Source organism: Vidua chalybeata, chromosome 10 (genome assembly GCF_026979565.1).
Source record: "Vidua chalybeata isolate OUT-0048 chromosome 10, bVidCha1 merged haplotype, whole genome shotgun sequence".
Classification (NCBI taxonomy): Eukaryota; Metazoa; Chordata; class Aves; order Passeriformes; family Viduidae; genus Vidua; species Vidua chalybeata.
The window spans coordinates 12,529,419-12,542,178 of record NC_071539.1 but is presented as its reverse complement, the minus strand read 5'-3'; the positions used below and the strand labels follow the sequence as shown (position 1 = coordinate 12,542,178).

General features: G+C 38.5%; 1 protein-coding gene across 6 annotated transcripts in view; it reads left to right on the top strand.

Annotated features, from left to right (window-relative positions):
* Positions 1-12,760, top strand: part of ACAP2 (ArfGAP with coiled-coil, ankyrin repeat and PH domains 2) — a 71,075-nt gene that overhangs the window by 8,997 nt on the left and 49,318 nt on the right. For 5 of the 6 annotated variants that reach the window (XR_008432501.1, XM_053951223.1, XM_053951224.1 and 2 more), the window contains exons 2-4: positions 7,842-7,899; positions 10,326-10,445; positions 11,100-11,153. Coding sequence is in view for 5 of the 6 variants with exons in the window: in XM_053951223.1 (XP_053807198.1) it covers positions 7,842-7,899; positions 10,326-10,445; positions 11,100-11,153 (232 nt within the window). In the remaining variant the exon portion in view is untranslated. Of the gene's footprint in view, positions 1-7,841; positions 7,900-9,650; positions 9,751-10,325; positions 10,446-11,099; positions 11,154-12,760 lie in introns of those variants that run through there. The other variant, XM_053951221.1, reaches the window with a different exon arrangement.

The following is a 12,760-nucleotide window of genomic DNA, read 5'->3' as shown; positions in this document are numbered from 1 at the left end:
ACTGAATGTGCCTACTATTACAAAATATCCACTCTATTGTAAATATCAATCTTGCAAGATTTTGTTTGAAAATATTTGCAGTTGTTTTGAAATTAAAAACCTTTAACATGTAATAATTAAAGGATAGGTAAGCTTCTGTTTGGTTGAAAAACAGCTGACCTGCAGTTAGCTTTGATAGATGAATGAAATCCCAGGGTCTTTAAAATCTCTTGATGACTAAAATTAGTGGGAGAAAAGATACTAAATGTACCCAGAGAAGTTCCAAGGCTGTAGGTGTACTGCATACATTTTGTAGTTTTTATATTATAAAGTTCCAAATGCTTTTTATTTTTAATAGTTTATCATAATTTGAAATGGATGAGGAGGAAAGGCAACTGGCCTTTCCAAATTTGAGAACAGTAAATTTGAGGAAAACATGAATACACCATGTTTCTCTGTTGTCCTGCTCTAATGCTTACGCACTCTTTTGGTTTGAGATTGAAGTTGTTTGACTGGCTGCTTCAGTGCAAAGGCATAAAGGGCAAACAAACTGGTTTTTGCAGTATGTGGGAACATTAAAGCTGCACAATAAAACTCTTAATTTACATGTAAAATGCACTTTAGGTTACTGAGTGTGATATCCATATATGTATATACACCTAATAGCTAAATAAAAAATTCAGGTTCAGAATTTGTGTATTACAACAAAGCTGCAGCCTTCTCTCTGACTGTCAAATAGAGCATTTGTACTGAAATATTCAACTTCTGAAATGGACAAAAAGGGTAAATACTTGCTGAGGACTCAGTCTTCATAGCAAATCTGAAACTTCCCTCAGGTTTCAGTAAAGAAGATTCACCTGATACTACTGGAATTGTAGACAGCTAATGATCCTCAGCTCTTGTGAAACATGGTGAGCTCTGGTTACAAAGACTTTGCCAGCTTATGCTGCTTTGTACACAGCAGTGCTCCTCTAACTATGGTATAAGGTTTAAATTAGCAACTAAGGGAGTTAACAAAAAGAAAGGGACAGATATTACCTATTTTTTCTGAAATCAAAGCAAACACAAGATTCATGTTAAGATTATATGGTATCCTTTTGTTTAATTGGACAGTACTCAGACCTTTAGTTGCCTGTACTTTGCTTGGGGTTTCCTGTGTTGGTGGTGAAGTGCTGCTGTATCAGTTCTGAGCACATTGATCCTGAGAATGCTGGGGCTGTGTAGTGATACTTACTCTTTCTGCATTGGCTACAGGTGAGGTACATAAGGGGTATATTTCCAAATCAGGGATTAGTATCTTCACTGTTCTTCAGACTGTTATTACTTACAGCTTTTATAAGCAAAATTGACAGGACTCCTTAGCATCTGACCGGTAACTCCAGATCTTGAGGCTAACAGGGTGTATTTGTTAGATGTCCTATCTTGTATCTGTTGCAGTTGGTTGCTTGATGGTTATATTTATGCTTCCACTTCCTGACCTTATTACATACTTGAGTTTTCAAATGTTGAAATCCTTCATTCCATCTGCTGCTTCTGTGTTCAAGATCCTGGGTAGTTGCTGAGATTTAAAAGATTAAAGCAGCTCTGTGATGTTGGCAAATTTTCAGCAGCAAGGCTTCTGTACACCGCCATCAGTTCCTTGATGCCCTTTTTTTTTTTTTTTTTTTTTTTTTTTTTTGTTGCAAGATCTTGATACTGTAGTCGTTTTTCCTTACCTGGTAGTAGGTCCTCCTACTACCCGATCTTGGATGTTGGAATCACTAGTCAAGAGTTGTGCAGGACATGTGTTGTGATAGGTTGCACTCTTCCCAACTTGCAGTGTAATCAACTTCTTTTCCATGAAGCTTTAATGGTCACCATTGTGCCCCCATCTTGTTAACAGCTGTCTTATGATGAACAAAACACTGAAGTTGAAAGATGAAGAAAGTCCTGCTTCTCAGATTTCTTGTGGAAGAAACAGGTTGCTGATTTTCTACTTAGGCTTACTGTCAGGCTCTCCTGGGGTAGAAAAGGCTTAGGAGGGAAATATTAGGGGAAACCATTGGGAAAATAGCACTGATAGGCATGTCTGACAATTTACTGCAAAAGAGTATTGAGAGGAAAAGTTTAAAAATTTAGGTCCAGCAGGTAGCATAGAAGTTCTTATAGTCTGTGTGTGATAGACTGGATCATATAGACTGTTAAATGCTAGTGCTGGTTTAGTGATAATGAGTTTGGCTTCCAGACATGTATGTTAAGGGCAATAGAACTTGTTCCTTTTTGAAGACTGATTTGTTTATAATGTTCATTATCTTTGAGCTGTGTGTAGTCTAGCAGTAAAGAACAAATTAAGTGAAGTGTACATCTTTAAAGGATTTGTCCTACTTGTTATATCAGCCATATGAATTATTGAGGAGAAATGAAACCTTGTAGCTGCAGTGATACCTACAAGCAGACTTTTGCTTTAATAATTTTATGAATTCAGTAAATGCCATTGCTTTATTTCATTTGATTATTTTCTAAGCGAAGTCTGACTTGAGAGCAGTAGAGGAATGGTCCTTTTAATATTGAGGATTTGATTACTGTGTCTCCAGGGAAATTTGAAATGCAGATGGTGCTTGCTTTGTACCTGAAAACTTGGCTTATTCATCAACATCATAATCTTCTGTTCAGGAAATGTATTTCCATATTTCAATCCCCCCAAGCTCATAGAAAATTTCTAGGATTTCAGGGTGGGGGTTCAACTTTCTGATTAAAAGTCCTACTGTTCTTGTAGGGCATGTAGAAGTTTTTCCAAGCTATTGATAAAATGTTTTGTGGTAATGACTGAAGAATTAATAATGAAGGGAGTACTAGCATGAATGAGGAATTTTATCTTAGTGTGTCAGGGAGAGTTCATCATCTGTTCCTCAGTATGGAGGGGCTCTGTGCCAGCAGGGAAAAAACTCTGCAGTGCCAAACCAGGACTTCAATGGGCTCTATGACAGGCTGCAACAGTGTTCTTTCTTCAGACCATATTAATGGTTATGGCACATCTCATAAGTTGCAAAACTCTTCTTATCTCTATCCATGCTGTTATTCAAAGTTATTAGGCCTTGTTGTTCCGTGTATGCCTTCTTTGTCCCTCAATATGTCATGTTTCTTTTTTAGGCTCTGGTTTCTGATGCCATAACACATGTACCAACTGTATTCTTTCTTGGCAAGCTGGTTCATGTGCCTCTGGACACCTTTGTATATGTCACTATATATGAAGGAAATGAAATGAAGTAGGCAGTGATTGGAGAGACCTCTGAGAAGCTGCAGGGTGGGTCTGCCATCCAGCAGGACCTCAGCAAGGTAGGGGAAAGCACTGGTAGAAAGCTCCGTAAGTTTATCCCACACAAATGTGAAGACTTTGTCTGAAGAGTAACAGCCCTGTGCAGCTGTGCTGGTGGACAGGGACCTTTGCAACCTGGTGACCAGCAAATGGTCCTTGGTGAGCAGTCAAAAGTGGCAGTGTCCAGTGGCATTATTCACAGTGGTGTGTGTTCCCCTGGCCTGAGGCTGCCCTCAGCAGTCTGTCTGTGGCTCTTTCTGAACTCATCTGTGAGCAGTTGCCTTGCATACGAAAGGTGACCCCAAGGTGCAACTGCTGTGGGAGGAAAGGGAGGCAGAGGCAGAGACAAACCAGACCAAGCACGTGAGCAAGTGTAATATCTTCTACATTTTAATTTGCCTTTGCATCACACTACAGGTCATCCTCTGACCTCTGGTTAATGCCTACTGTCCTTTTTGCTATGTGTCACCTGATAGGCTCTGACATAGAGGAGGAGACATTCATGTAAATCATCAAGTTCATGTTCTTATCTTGCAATTATGTATCTCATTTCCAGGTTTTCACACTCAGTAGTACCTTTTCCTTTTCAAGCTGTCTTGAAGGTGTAGTGGATGTTGGCTGAAAGGATGTCATCTCTAGTGAAGTCTAAGTTGTGCTTTAAGGAGCTGTTCTGCATAGAATAAGTGCAAGTAAGAGACCTTTATAAGATTTGAGGACAAGACTTTAGCAGTAATGCCATTGAAACTGCAGTGGTAAAAATCCATTATTTCCATTTCATGAGTCCAAATATATGGATGTATTCAAAAGCCCCAGAATGAATAGCAATTGATTTTGTGACATGTTCCTGTTCTTTTGAAAGTATATTCAATAAATTAATCAAAACTTTTCTCAATTAAAAGAAAAAATAAACACATAAGCACACACTATTGGGAAATATTTTATTGTTAGGCTTTTATTATTCTGAATATTTTTAATAGTGATGTATTCTTTCTAGAATTAATAATTATTAGTTAGTTGCCCATTGCACCTTTGACCTCTCCAGTTTGTTGTTTTCAGCATCTGATTTAGTGTGACTACTGAGTCCAGCCTCCTAATTTTCAGGAACAGTCTGAAAATGCAGGATAGAATATGATGAATGAATGAGCAAAAGAATAAAGGCAGGGTGTAGCTTCAATGACAGTTAGTTTTATTTGGAGAGGAGCTAAATTTAAAAGCACTGGTGATCACCACTCTTCTGTGAGAGCAAGCAGGCCCTGCAGACCCTTGTCAATGGCCATGGTGTGTGTGGTGTTCTGGTCAGCAGTGTGTAGTGGATTACTCCAGGATAAATTGTTTCCTTAGCTTGTGTCTGCAGCTTCTGGTCTAGGAGTGACCAATTCTTTTTGTAGAGGAGAGTTTATCCATCATCATTCTGTTTGGTTCCTGGGATTCTCATAATACCTTAACCTGGAAGAAAGTCTTTCACTGGTCACTTAAAGGGAGTGCTGTGATGGATGTTAGTTCAGTTGTCTTTCACATATGCTGGGCTAGGTAACTGGTGACATTATCCTCATTTAAAAAGGCTGCAAAATCAGCTCTTGAGTTTTCTTCCATTATCTCCTGTATTCCTCCTGCACTGCAGCTGTGCAGGAAGCTGTATCTAGCAAACTGAACTGTGTTTTAGGGGGGGTGGTGGAGGAGAGAAGTCACAGCAGAGGGAAGAAACACATTCCTGAGAGTCCTCATTACAGAGCATGAAGAGTATGGGAGACTGCTCATTTGTAAAAGTTGTCCTCCACCCTTAAGCAGCTGTTCTGGTTTTGTGCGTTGCCATGCAGTATTTGAATGTCTTGGGAAGCCACAGATGTTTGACTCATACACTGGACCTGATTTGATCCTTATTCCTATTGCTGGAGCCTTCTGGCTGAGATCACTGTGACTCAAACCTTGCTGCCAGCTCCCACTTCACTACGGAGCAACAGTTTTGTTACATGTCAGGTCTGGCACCAGATCCTCAGCTGTTTCACCACCATTTCCTGTGTTTATAGCTGGACAGTGGGGCTTGGCTGTGGACATGACATTTACTCAGAATTATGACAGTTTTCTGTGAACTTTATGCCTGACACAGATGTTTCAGAGAGAAAGGCACGTTTACATTCTGTGGCTTCAAAAAGTATTAAATTAAGAAAAACAAGGGTAGCATTAACATAGCATGGCTCAGATCAGCTGTTTTTCATGTATAGCTGTATTGCTAGCCCAGGATGAAGACATGAAGACATTTTTTGTGACTAGGAGGTACATAATTGGATGTATATAACTATATTCTGATAGTCTGAGGACATCCTCTCCATGTTTTTGTGGTTGTAGACCAGTTTTGGACTACTATCTGTAAATATGTTTGCATGATAATAACTTCTACTAGATTTTATATGGTGGAAACAGTAAAGTAATCATTTCTATGCAAAGAAACAAAGAATTAAAGTGGGGTTTGGCTGGAACCCTACAGCTGTTCTATCCAGATCCAGGGCCCAGATATGCCATCCCTCTATCATATGGCAGTGGTGGGAAATAGCCCAGAGAATCAGCCTGGTGCCTCAGGGGCCTTGTGGCATTTCAGAGAGCTGTAGTGAATTGGGTGGTAATGGGGTGTATCTCTCCTTTCTCTTATGATACCTCTATCTGCTTTGCTTTAGACTTCTTTTTGCTTGATCTACCCTTCATTGTTTCATTTTTTTAATGTTTTGCTGGTACTTCTTCCATTCTGTCTTAAAATTTGCCTCTTGGAATAGAGGTTTAATTACTGAACAGATGTGTTACCTTCATTCTACCTGCTCTGCCTTTATCTCTGTTCATTTTGAATCTTAGACTTTTAGCTCATTAAGTCCTGTGGAGCTAGAACTCTTCACGAGTTAAAGACACAAAAAATAATACTCTTTTCAGATCTTGCTGCAGTTCTGTAAACAAGCTACTTAATCGTGCTTTTATGTTAATGCCAAAGAAAAAAATAAAAATTTGTTGCACTGTGGTTATAAACAAATGAATACAAAATTGCCATCTAAATATTGAGATGCTTTTCCTTCCTTTGGGTTTTGTTGTTTTTTAATTCCCTTTAATGCTTTCTGAAATAAGATTAACTAGAGACTTAAGTGGAAATGAATCAGTTATGAAGAAAATAAAGAAAGTAAAAGAGAAATTGATGTTGCCTGAAATCCTTTATGGTCTGAAGCTAGCAAAGAGGGAGAAGCCAAAATGTAGCTGCAGGGATTGCTTGGACATAAAACCTAGGACATAACTGTGGGAATGCATTGAGGTACAAGAGCTGGAATGCAACTATGTGTAGTGAAATCTGCAAGAATTGGGAATGTCATGCTCAGTGTTCGAGATCTGCAAGCAATTGGCAGCATTTTTCAGAACTGTTCTTATAAAAAAACTGCTTTTCCTGAACTTGGGGCCCGATCCAGTCTCTTTTTTTTTTTTTTTGTATGTGTTCTTGGCTTGTACTCATGTGAACTGGAATGGAATTAGCAAGAGACAGTAAAACTGTGGTTGTGTGTAGTCTCCTCAGTGGTATAAAGTTGGCTAAAGAAACTCCTGCTCCAAATCATTCTTCCCTGCCTATATAATTTTTTCCAGGAAGAGTTGGGTTTTTCTGTAGGACTGAAATGTGAAATGTCTGATCCAATTTTCCAAAAAGCATTTCAGAAAACTTCCTATTACTTTCTTTTTTTCCCAAGGCATGCTACTACTGGTAAACAGTGTGGCTCCATGAACAGTTATGCTGGAATGACTGAAGGATTGGGCACCCTGTGATGGCACCAGGGGCTCTCCTTGCCAGAAATGAGTCCATTTGGCTCTCAAGGCAATAGCCTGATGAAGCAGCAATGTTCATGGACTCTGAACAAAGAGTCATCCATCCTCAGTCTCCTGTTTTTTCAGGTAGCAATAAGGAAGGAGGTGTCCAAAGAAACATGAGCTTAGAAGAAAAAAAAAATAAATGCAGTGCTTTAGCAATGCTCCATGAAAGCAGCTTTTACTGGCAAGTTAAATTTGACTGGCTTGGATATTAGACCAGAGGTAAATGATCTAAGCAAATGTGCCATCCAAACTCCCTGCAGGTTAATTGACACATGGCAAGTGCTGTATTTTTTCCTAATCTCATTGCAGGATTATTCATGAAATAGCTGCCCTATTTGCAGGTTTGAGCCAGGAGGTCACCAAAAGAGTTAAGAAAATTCCCTCCAACTTTCAGTTTCTTTCCTTTGTTGTTAACTTCAAACATATAGACTATTGTCTATACAAGAACAGAAGAAACCTATTTTGGTGTGACAAATATTAGGATTGATAAAATTTGATCTCAAATCTTTATCAATAAACCACGTTTTAGCAGTGATATAGTTTTTCATCTTTATACCATCAAATTTCCTGCAATTCTTGCGGTTCTTTAAAATCTATGCTGTTTTATAGCTGAAATGTAAGTAAAACTGCCATGGCAATAAATGAGTTAAATGAATGCATGCCTGCCCCTTCTCCCCAGACTCAGAGTATTTTTGTGTAAAATTTTAAAGGAAAACCTCTTTTATGCATGCAGGGCAGCTTTAGAAGAGGTAGAAGGAGATGTGACAGAGCTGGAACTGAAGCTTGACAAGGTAAGCTTTTAATTCAACAATGTTTGTTCTCAGAAACATCAGAAAGTGTGTTTGGGTTTTGTTTTAAAGTTCACAGCTGGGAAGTGTCAGTGGCCGACCAAGCACCCTGCTCTGCAGAGGGAAGGGATCCAGGTGGAGTTCACAGCTGGCCTCGGAGGCCAAGCTGGAGCAAAGCAGCCCCGGGCAGCTGAGCTCACTCCTTCCCCGGGCTGAGGCTTGGCTTGTGCAATTCCCTCCTGGCTGGCCCTCGTTGCCCCCTGTGAGCTGCTGCAAACTCCTTCAGCTTTCACGTGAGCTCAAAGCTGGGCCTTGGTCATTGCTGCCCCGAGAGCCTGTTTGGCCACGACGGCACGCTGTGGGGACATCTGCATACTCTTTGGTTTTAGAGGTTTCAAATCCATGCTGGTTGGTAATCTGAGGCACAGCAGCCAGGAATGTGTATATATATCCTTCACTGTTGTGTGCAGGACTTGACTACTGTCAAATTCATCCTGCGTTTTGTCATGCTTTGCACATGTATATAAAAAATTATATGTAGCATCTTTTCAACTCCTTAATATCTGTTTATTGGTTTCCTCACCTTTGGAAACTTTTGTTATTTCTTTGCTAGTATTTTGAGAGAGGCTTATTTTTGGTTTTCATCTGTATAAAGTCTTCTTTCCTTTGTATTTGTGCTAAATATTTTAAATTATTTTTATCTGTGTTTTCACATGGCAGGCAGATGTCATTTGTTTACCTCCTTAACTGCTTTTTGAATAGAACCTTTTTTCCTGCAGCTGTGAATTGGCTACAGAGAGCTGGAGACAAAGATGGTGTCAAGCCTGAAGACTTGTTCTTTACTACTTGGAATAGTATTTCTAGTTTTCGTAGCTAATAATCTAACAATTTGCTCTTGCAAAATAAATTAAAAATTATTCAAAATTATTCAAAATAATTTTGATTCGGTGTGAATCTTGGTGAAACTTTTGGGTATAACACACATTTTTACTGTAGGGATGTTGAATCTGTTTTGGTAGATCAAACAGTGTAAGTATTTAAAGATCTGAAAAATCAAACTTGGAAGTTTGGCTTTTCCAACAGTATGAAAGGATTGTTTTTGGGGAAAAGAATTCTCATATTCCTTAAATGGCATTATTCAGGGCCTTGTAGTACAATACTGAAGTTGAAAGCCAAGCTTCTTGGGTGAGCTGAAGCAAGTATGGCCTGAGGGTAATAATTTGTCTAGGCTTGGTTGGTAACGTTTTCTGATCAGTTGTTCATACTAAACTTGATTTTATTGTCTCACAATTTTGACTTTGGGCTACATTGTAGTTTTGTGCTCTCTGGAAGAAAGCAAGCCTGGTTTGGGCTTGTGAACTATAAGCAAAGGTGAAGGAAAAGGGTTAATGTTGATAGTGATTTTCTTTTTTTCTGTCCATTGTTCAAGCAACTTGGACATTCTTAATGTGGAAGATCATGTTTAGCTTTCCATTTTTCCTAAGGATCTGAGTCAAAATAAAAATTACTGGATAACTAAGGCAGGAAGGATGCTTGGATGGTTTCTTTGCCCTAACATAGGATCAAATGCTTCTGTGTTGCTTTTCATGAAAATTTACTTACCATCCTTGAAAAATCTTTCAGAGATGAAGGTTCAATCTTCTGGTTTTATTCTCAGCTTGGCTTAGGGTGGGGGAATCAGTCCTAATGCGCTCCATCTCAAGAGAGCATCGTGGCAATTGCAGTAACCACTGTCTCTTACGTTAATGGCCCAGTGCATAAATGTTTAACAAGTGGGAGAACATCCATCACAAGATACTGAGGAGCCTCCTATCAGACTGCAGTACCATGAGGCCTGAGATGCTGACTGAAACAGTGAGTGGTAGGGATGGAAAGCCATCAGACATTAGTCTGTTTGTGAGTGGAAACATGATTGATTTCACCTCTGAGATGGGACCATGGGTCTTCAGCTGTGCTTTGTGCACAGTCTTTTGCTTTCCTGTGCCTGTATTCTGAGTGTCTCAGAATGAAACAACTGGTGTGGATTTAATTTTTGTTTGTTTAGTGGTGTTTTTTCCTCAGAAACAACAATAGCCTCATCATTTGCTTGGGTTCTAATCAATTATATTTTAGTTGCTGTACTTTTTGCCCCTGTAAAACTCTCCCTTGAAATATGTGCAACATGTCAGTTAACAATAAATCAAGTAAAAACGAATTTTAAATGTTCATGGAGTGGTAGCTTTCCCAATAGCATATCTATTGACCTAGAGTAGTATTTTTATAGCTGTTACTATACAGTAAAGCTTTTCATAGAATCTGAGGGTGAGAATGTAACTTTTGAAATTTTTATTTTGTAGCCTTAACTAAGCTCAGTGTTTTCATGTTTATATGATGGTGCAAAAGCAAAATCAAAATAAGCCTTCTGCTTTCTCTCTCTATACTCACTTTAGCTGGTGAAGCTCTGCATTGCAATGATTGATACTGGGAAAGCATTTTGTACAGCCAACAAGCAGTTCATGAATGGAATTCGAGACCTTGCACAATATTCCTGTAAAGATCCATTGGTTGAGGTAAGTTCTTTGAGGTGAAAGTGGAGGGAGGGAAACATAACTTAATAAAGGTTGGCAAGAGTTGGCAAAACAAGTTGAAGTTTATAGTATTATTTGCCTTTTTGCTGCTTTTTCTTTGCTGTCTCTTTTAGAGTGGAGTTTTTTCCAGCTGTGGTGCACTGCAGGTGTCTGTGCTGTTTAGTTTCAGCAGGGATACGGGTCTGCCAAATTTCAGAAAATGTGTTAGATTAGTGTGTGCACTGGTGATTGCAACATGTTAACCTGTTTTTTTTTGAGTAAAAGTATTAAATGTGAAAAATATTAATTAGTGTAATATTAAATATTGTAAATTAATGTTTTAGATTATGTGACCTTCCCATATCTTTAGTCAGTTTGAATTTTTCCTGCTTTTTCTTCAGTTTGGTACTTTATATGCAGGTAGTAGAAGTAACATTTTTGTTACTTGTAGCTTTAATAGATTTATTTGCTATTACAGCTGTGTTCTCCTTCTATCCTGGTGGTTTTAGTCTCATAATAGTGCTATAAGGAAAAGCACTAATTCAGTAATGAATTTCCAAATTCTTTACTGAAAAGCTGTAAACCTCTGAACTGTTGCTTTTCAGCTGTGCTTTTAGTAGGGCTTAACTGTAAACCACTTCTATTTTCTCTTTGCAGACCAATTTGATGAAGTTCTCTGACACCTTACAGGAAATGATCAATTATCATAATGTGAGTATTTCTAGCTGCAGCATGGCACTGATAGCTCACCTCCAGTTATTTTTGATAATAGATTAATGGTAAAGCCTTTCTTGTTGATAGTGTTTGCAAAACAATGGTTTAAATGGTGTTAAATAACTCTTGTTTATACTTATAAATATTTAATTAATTTTTTTTACAAAGTATTTATAAATATCCACTTTTCTGCAGATTTCCATCTTGGTTTATTTTTCATTTGGAATTTATAAGCTTTGGTGCTCTAAGCCAGTAAATACTGGATAGTTTCATCTTTTTGAATCAAACTGATGGTAACAGTTATAGACTATGAGCTTATACCTTTGCTGGTCTGAAATAATTATTATCTTTTCCACAGTTGCTACTTTTCCCCCCTATACTTTATAATACACAAAATGAGGCACCTTTGATTTGCATATAGTTTTCTTTTTGGAAGGATAGCAGATTTAGGTAAGTGTGGAGAAAGGAGAAAATGCTAGGATTTAAGACTAATTGTAATTTTTAGCATGTCAGAGTTAATCAGAAACTTCAGTTTTTCCTGGTTTGAAAACTAATTTGTTATTTTTTTTCCTTTAAAGAGTTTGGTCTTTTATTCAGACGTTTATTCTTCTGTTTTTTTCCTCTTTCATTGGCCCAACTGCTCTTTGTTAATTTCCCAGGAAATTGCTGGAAACAAACTGAAGTGTCTCCAAAGTGCTGAAAATATGCAGGACACTTAAAATGTGGGTTTTTCATACCACTGGGAGTTTAAAAATTGACAATATAGAGAGAATGGAATGGAAGTTTGCTAGCTTTAACTTAGCTTTCTAAGTTGTCTGATTAGTGTGTCTAAAAGTGTCTGATTAGGTGCTTTTTTTTTTTTTAATGCATGCTTTTAGAATGGAAGGGAAGCAAAGCAGGTTAATAGCATTGTGTTTGATTTTCTTTCCATTATACAAAGTGTACATATCTGCACCTAATCTAATGAAAACTGTAAAAAAGGGACTAAGTGAACAGTGGCTCTTGGGATCTAGAGAGAAGGGAGTGCAAAGGTTCAAAGCAGCAGTACTGGAGCAAGTATTACTTTCATGTCAATAATTTCTGCAGATTAGATGGAGCAGGTGAACCCAGGCTGTCCCTCTTCATCACACATCTTTTCTGGAATCCCTCTTAACCATGTCTTTTATCTATGGCTTGCTCTTTGGGACACCTCTGGCATAGGTCCTGTATTATTGCTGCTGTTATTCTATGTGACGGTGGCTTGCACTGCTTTGGTAAAATTTGTCATAGCACAACTCTTCCTTTTGGGCAGTTTGAAGGCAAAAAGCGAAGAACAAACCATATTAAAGAAGATTTCTTTTCAAATCTAAGTAGGGCCAATCTGACTTCTGCCCTGCTTTTTTTTTCCCCTCCATGCCTTGCTGTGCTCGGGCACAGTGAGGACAAAGTGGCTTTTACCAAAGGCACAAACATGAGGAATGAGGCACAATTGCTTTGCCAGACGTGTTGTGGTCCTGCATTTGCTTTTTGTGAATCTGCTTAGTTCAACAGCTCAGGGTGGCAGGTCTGTTGCTCACCAAGGTGAGCAGAGGCATCATGGGGGAGAAGCTAGAGGAAGAAAGAAG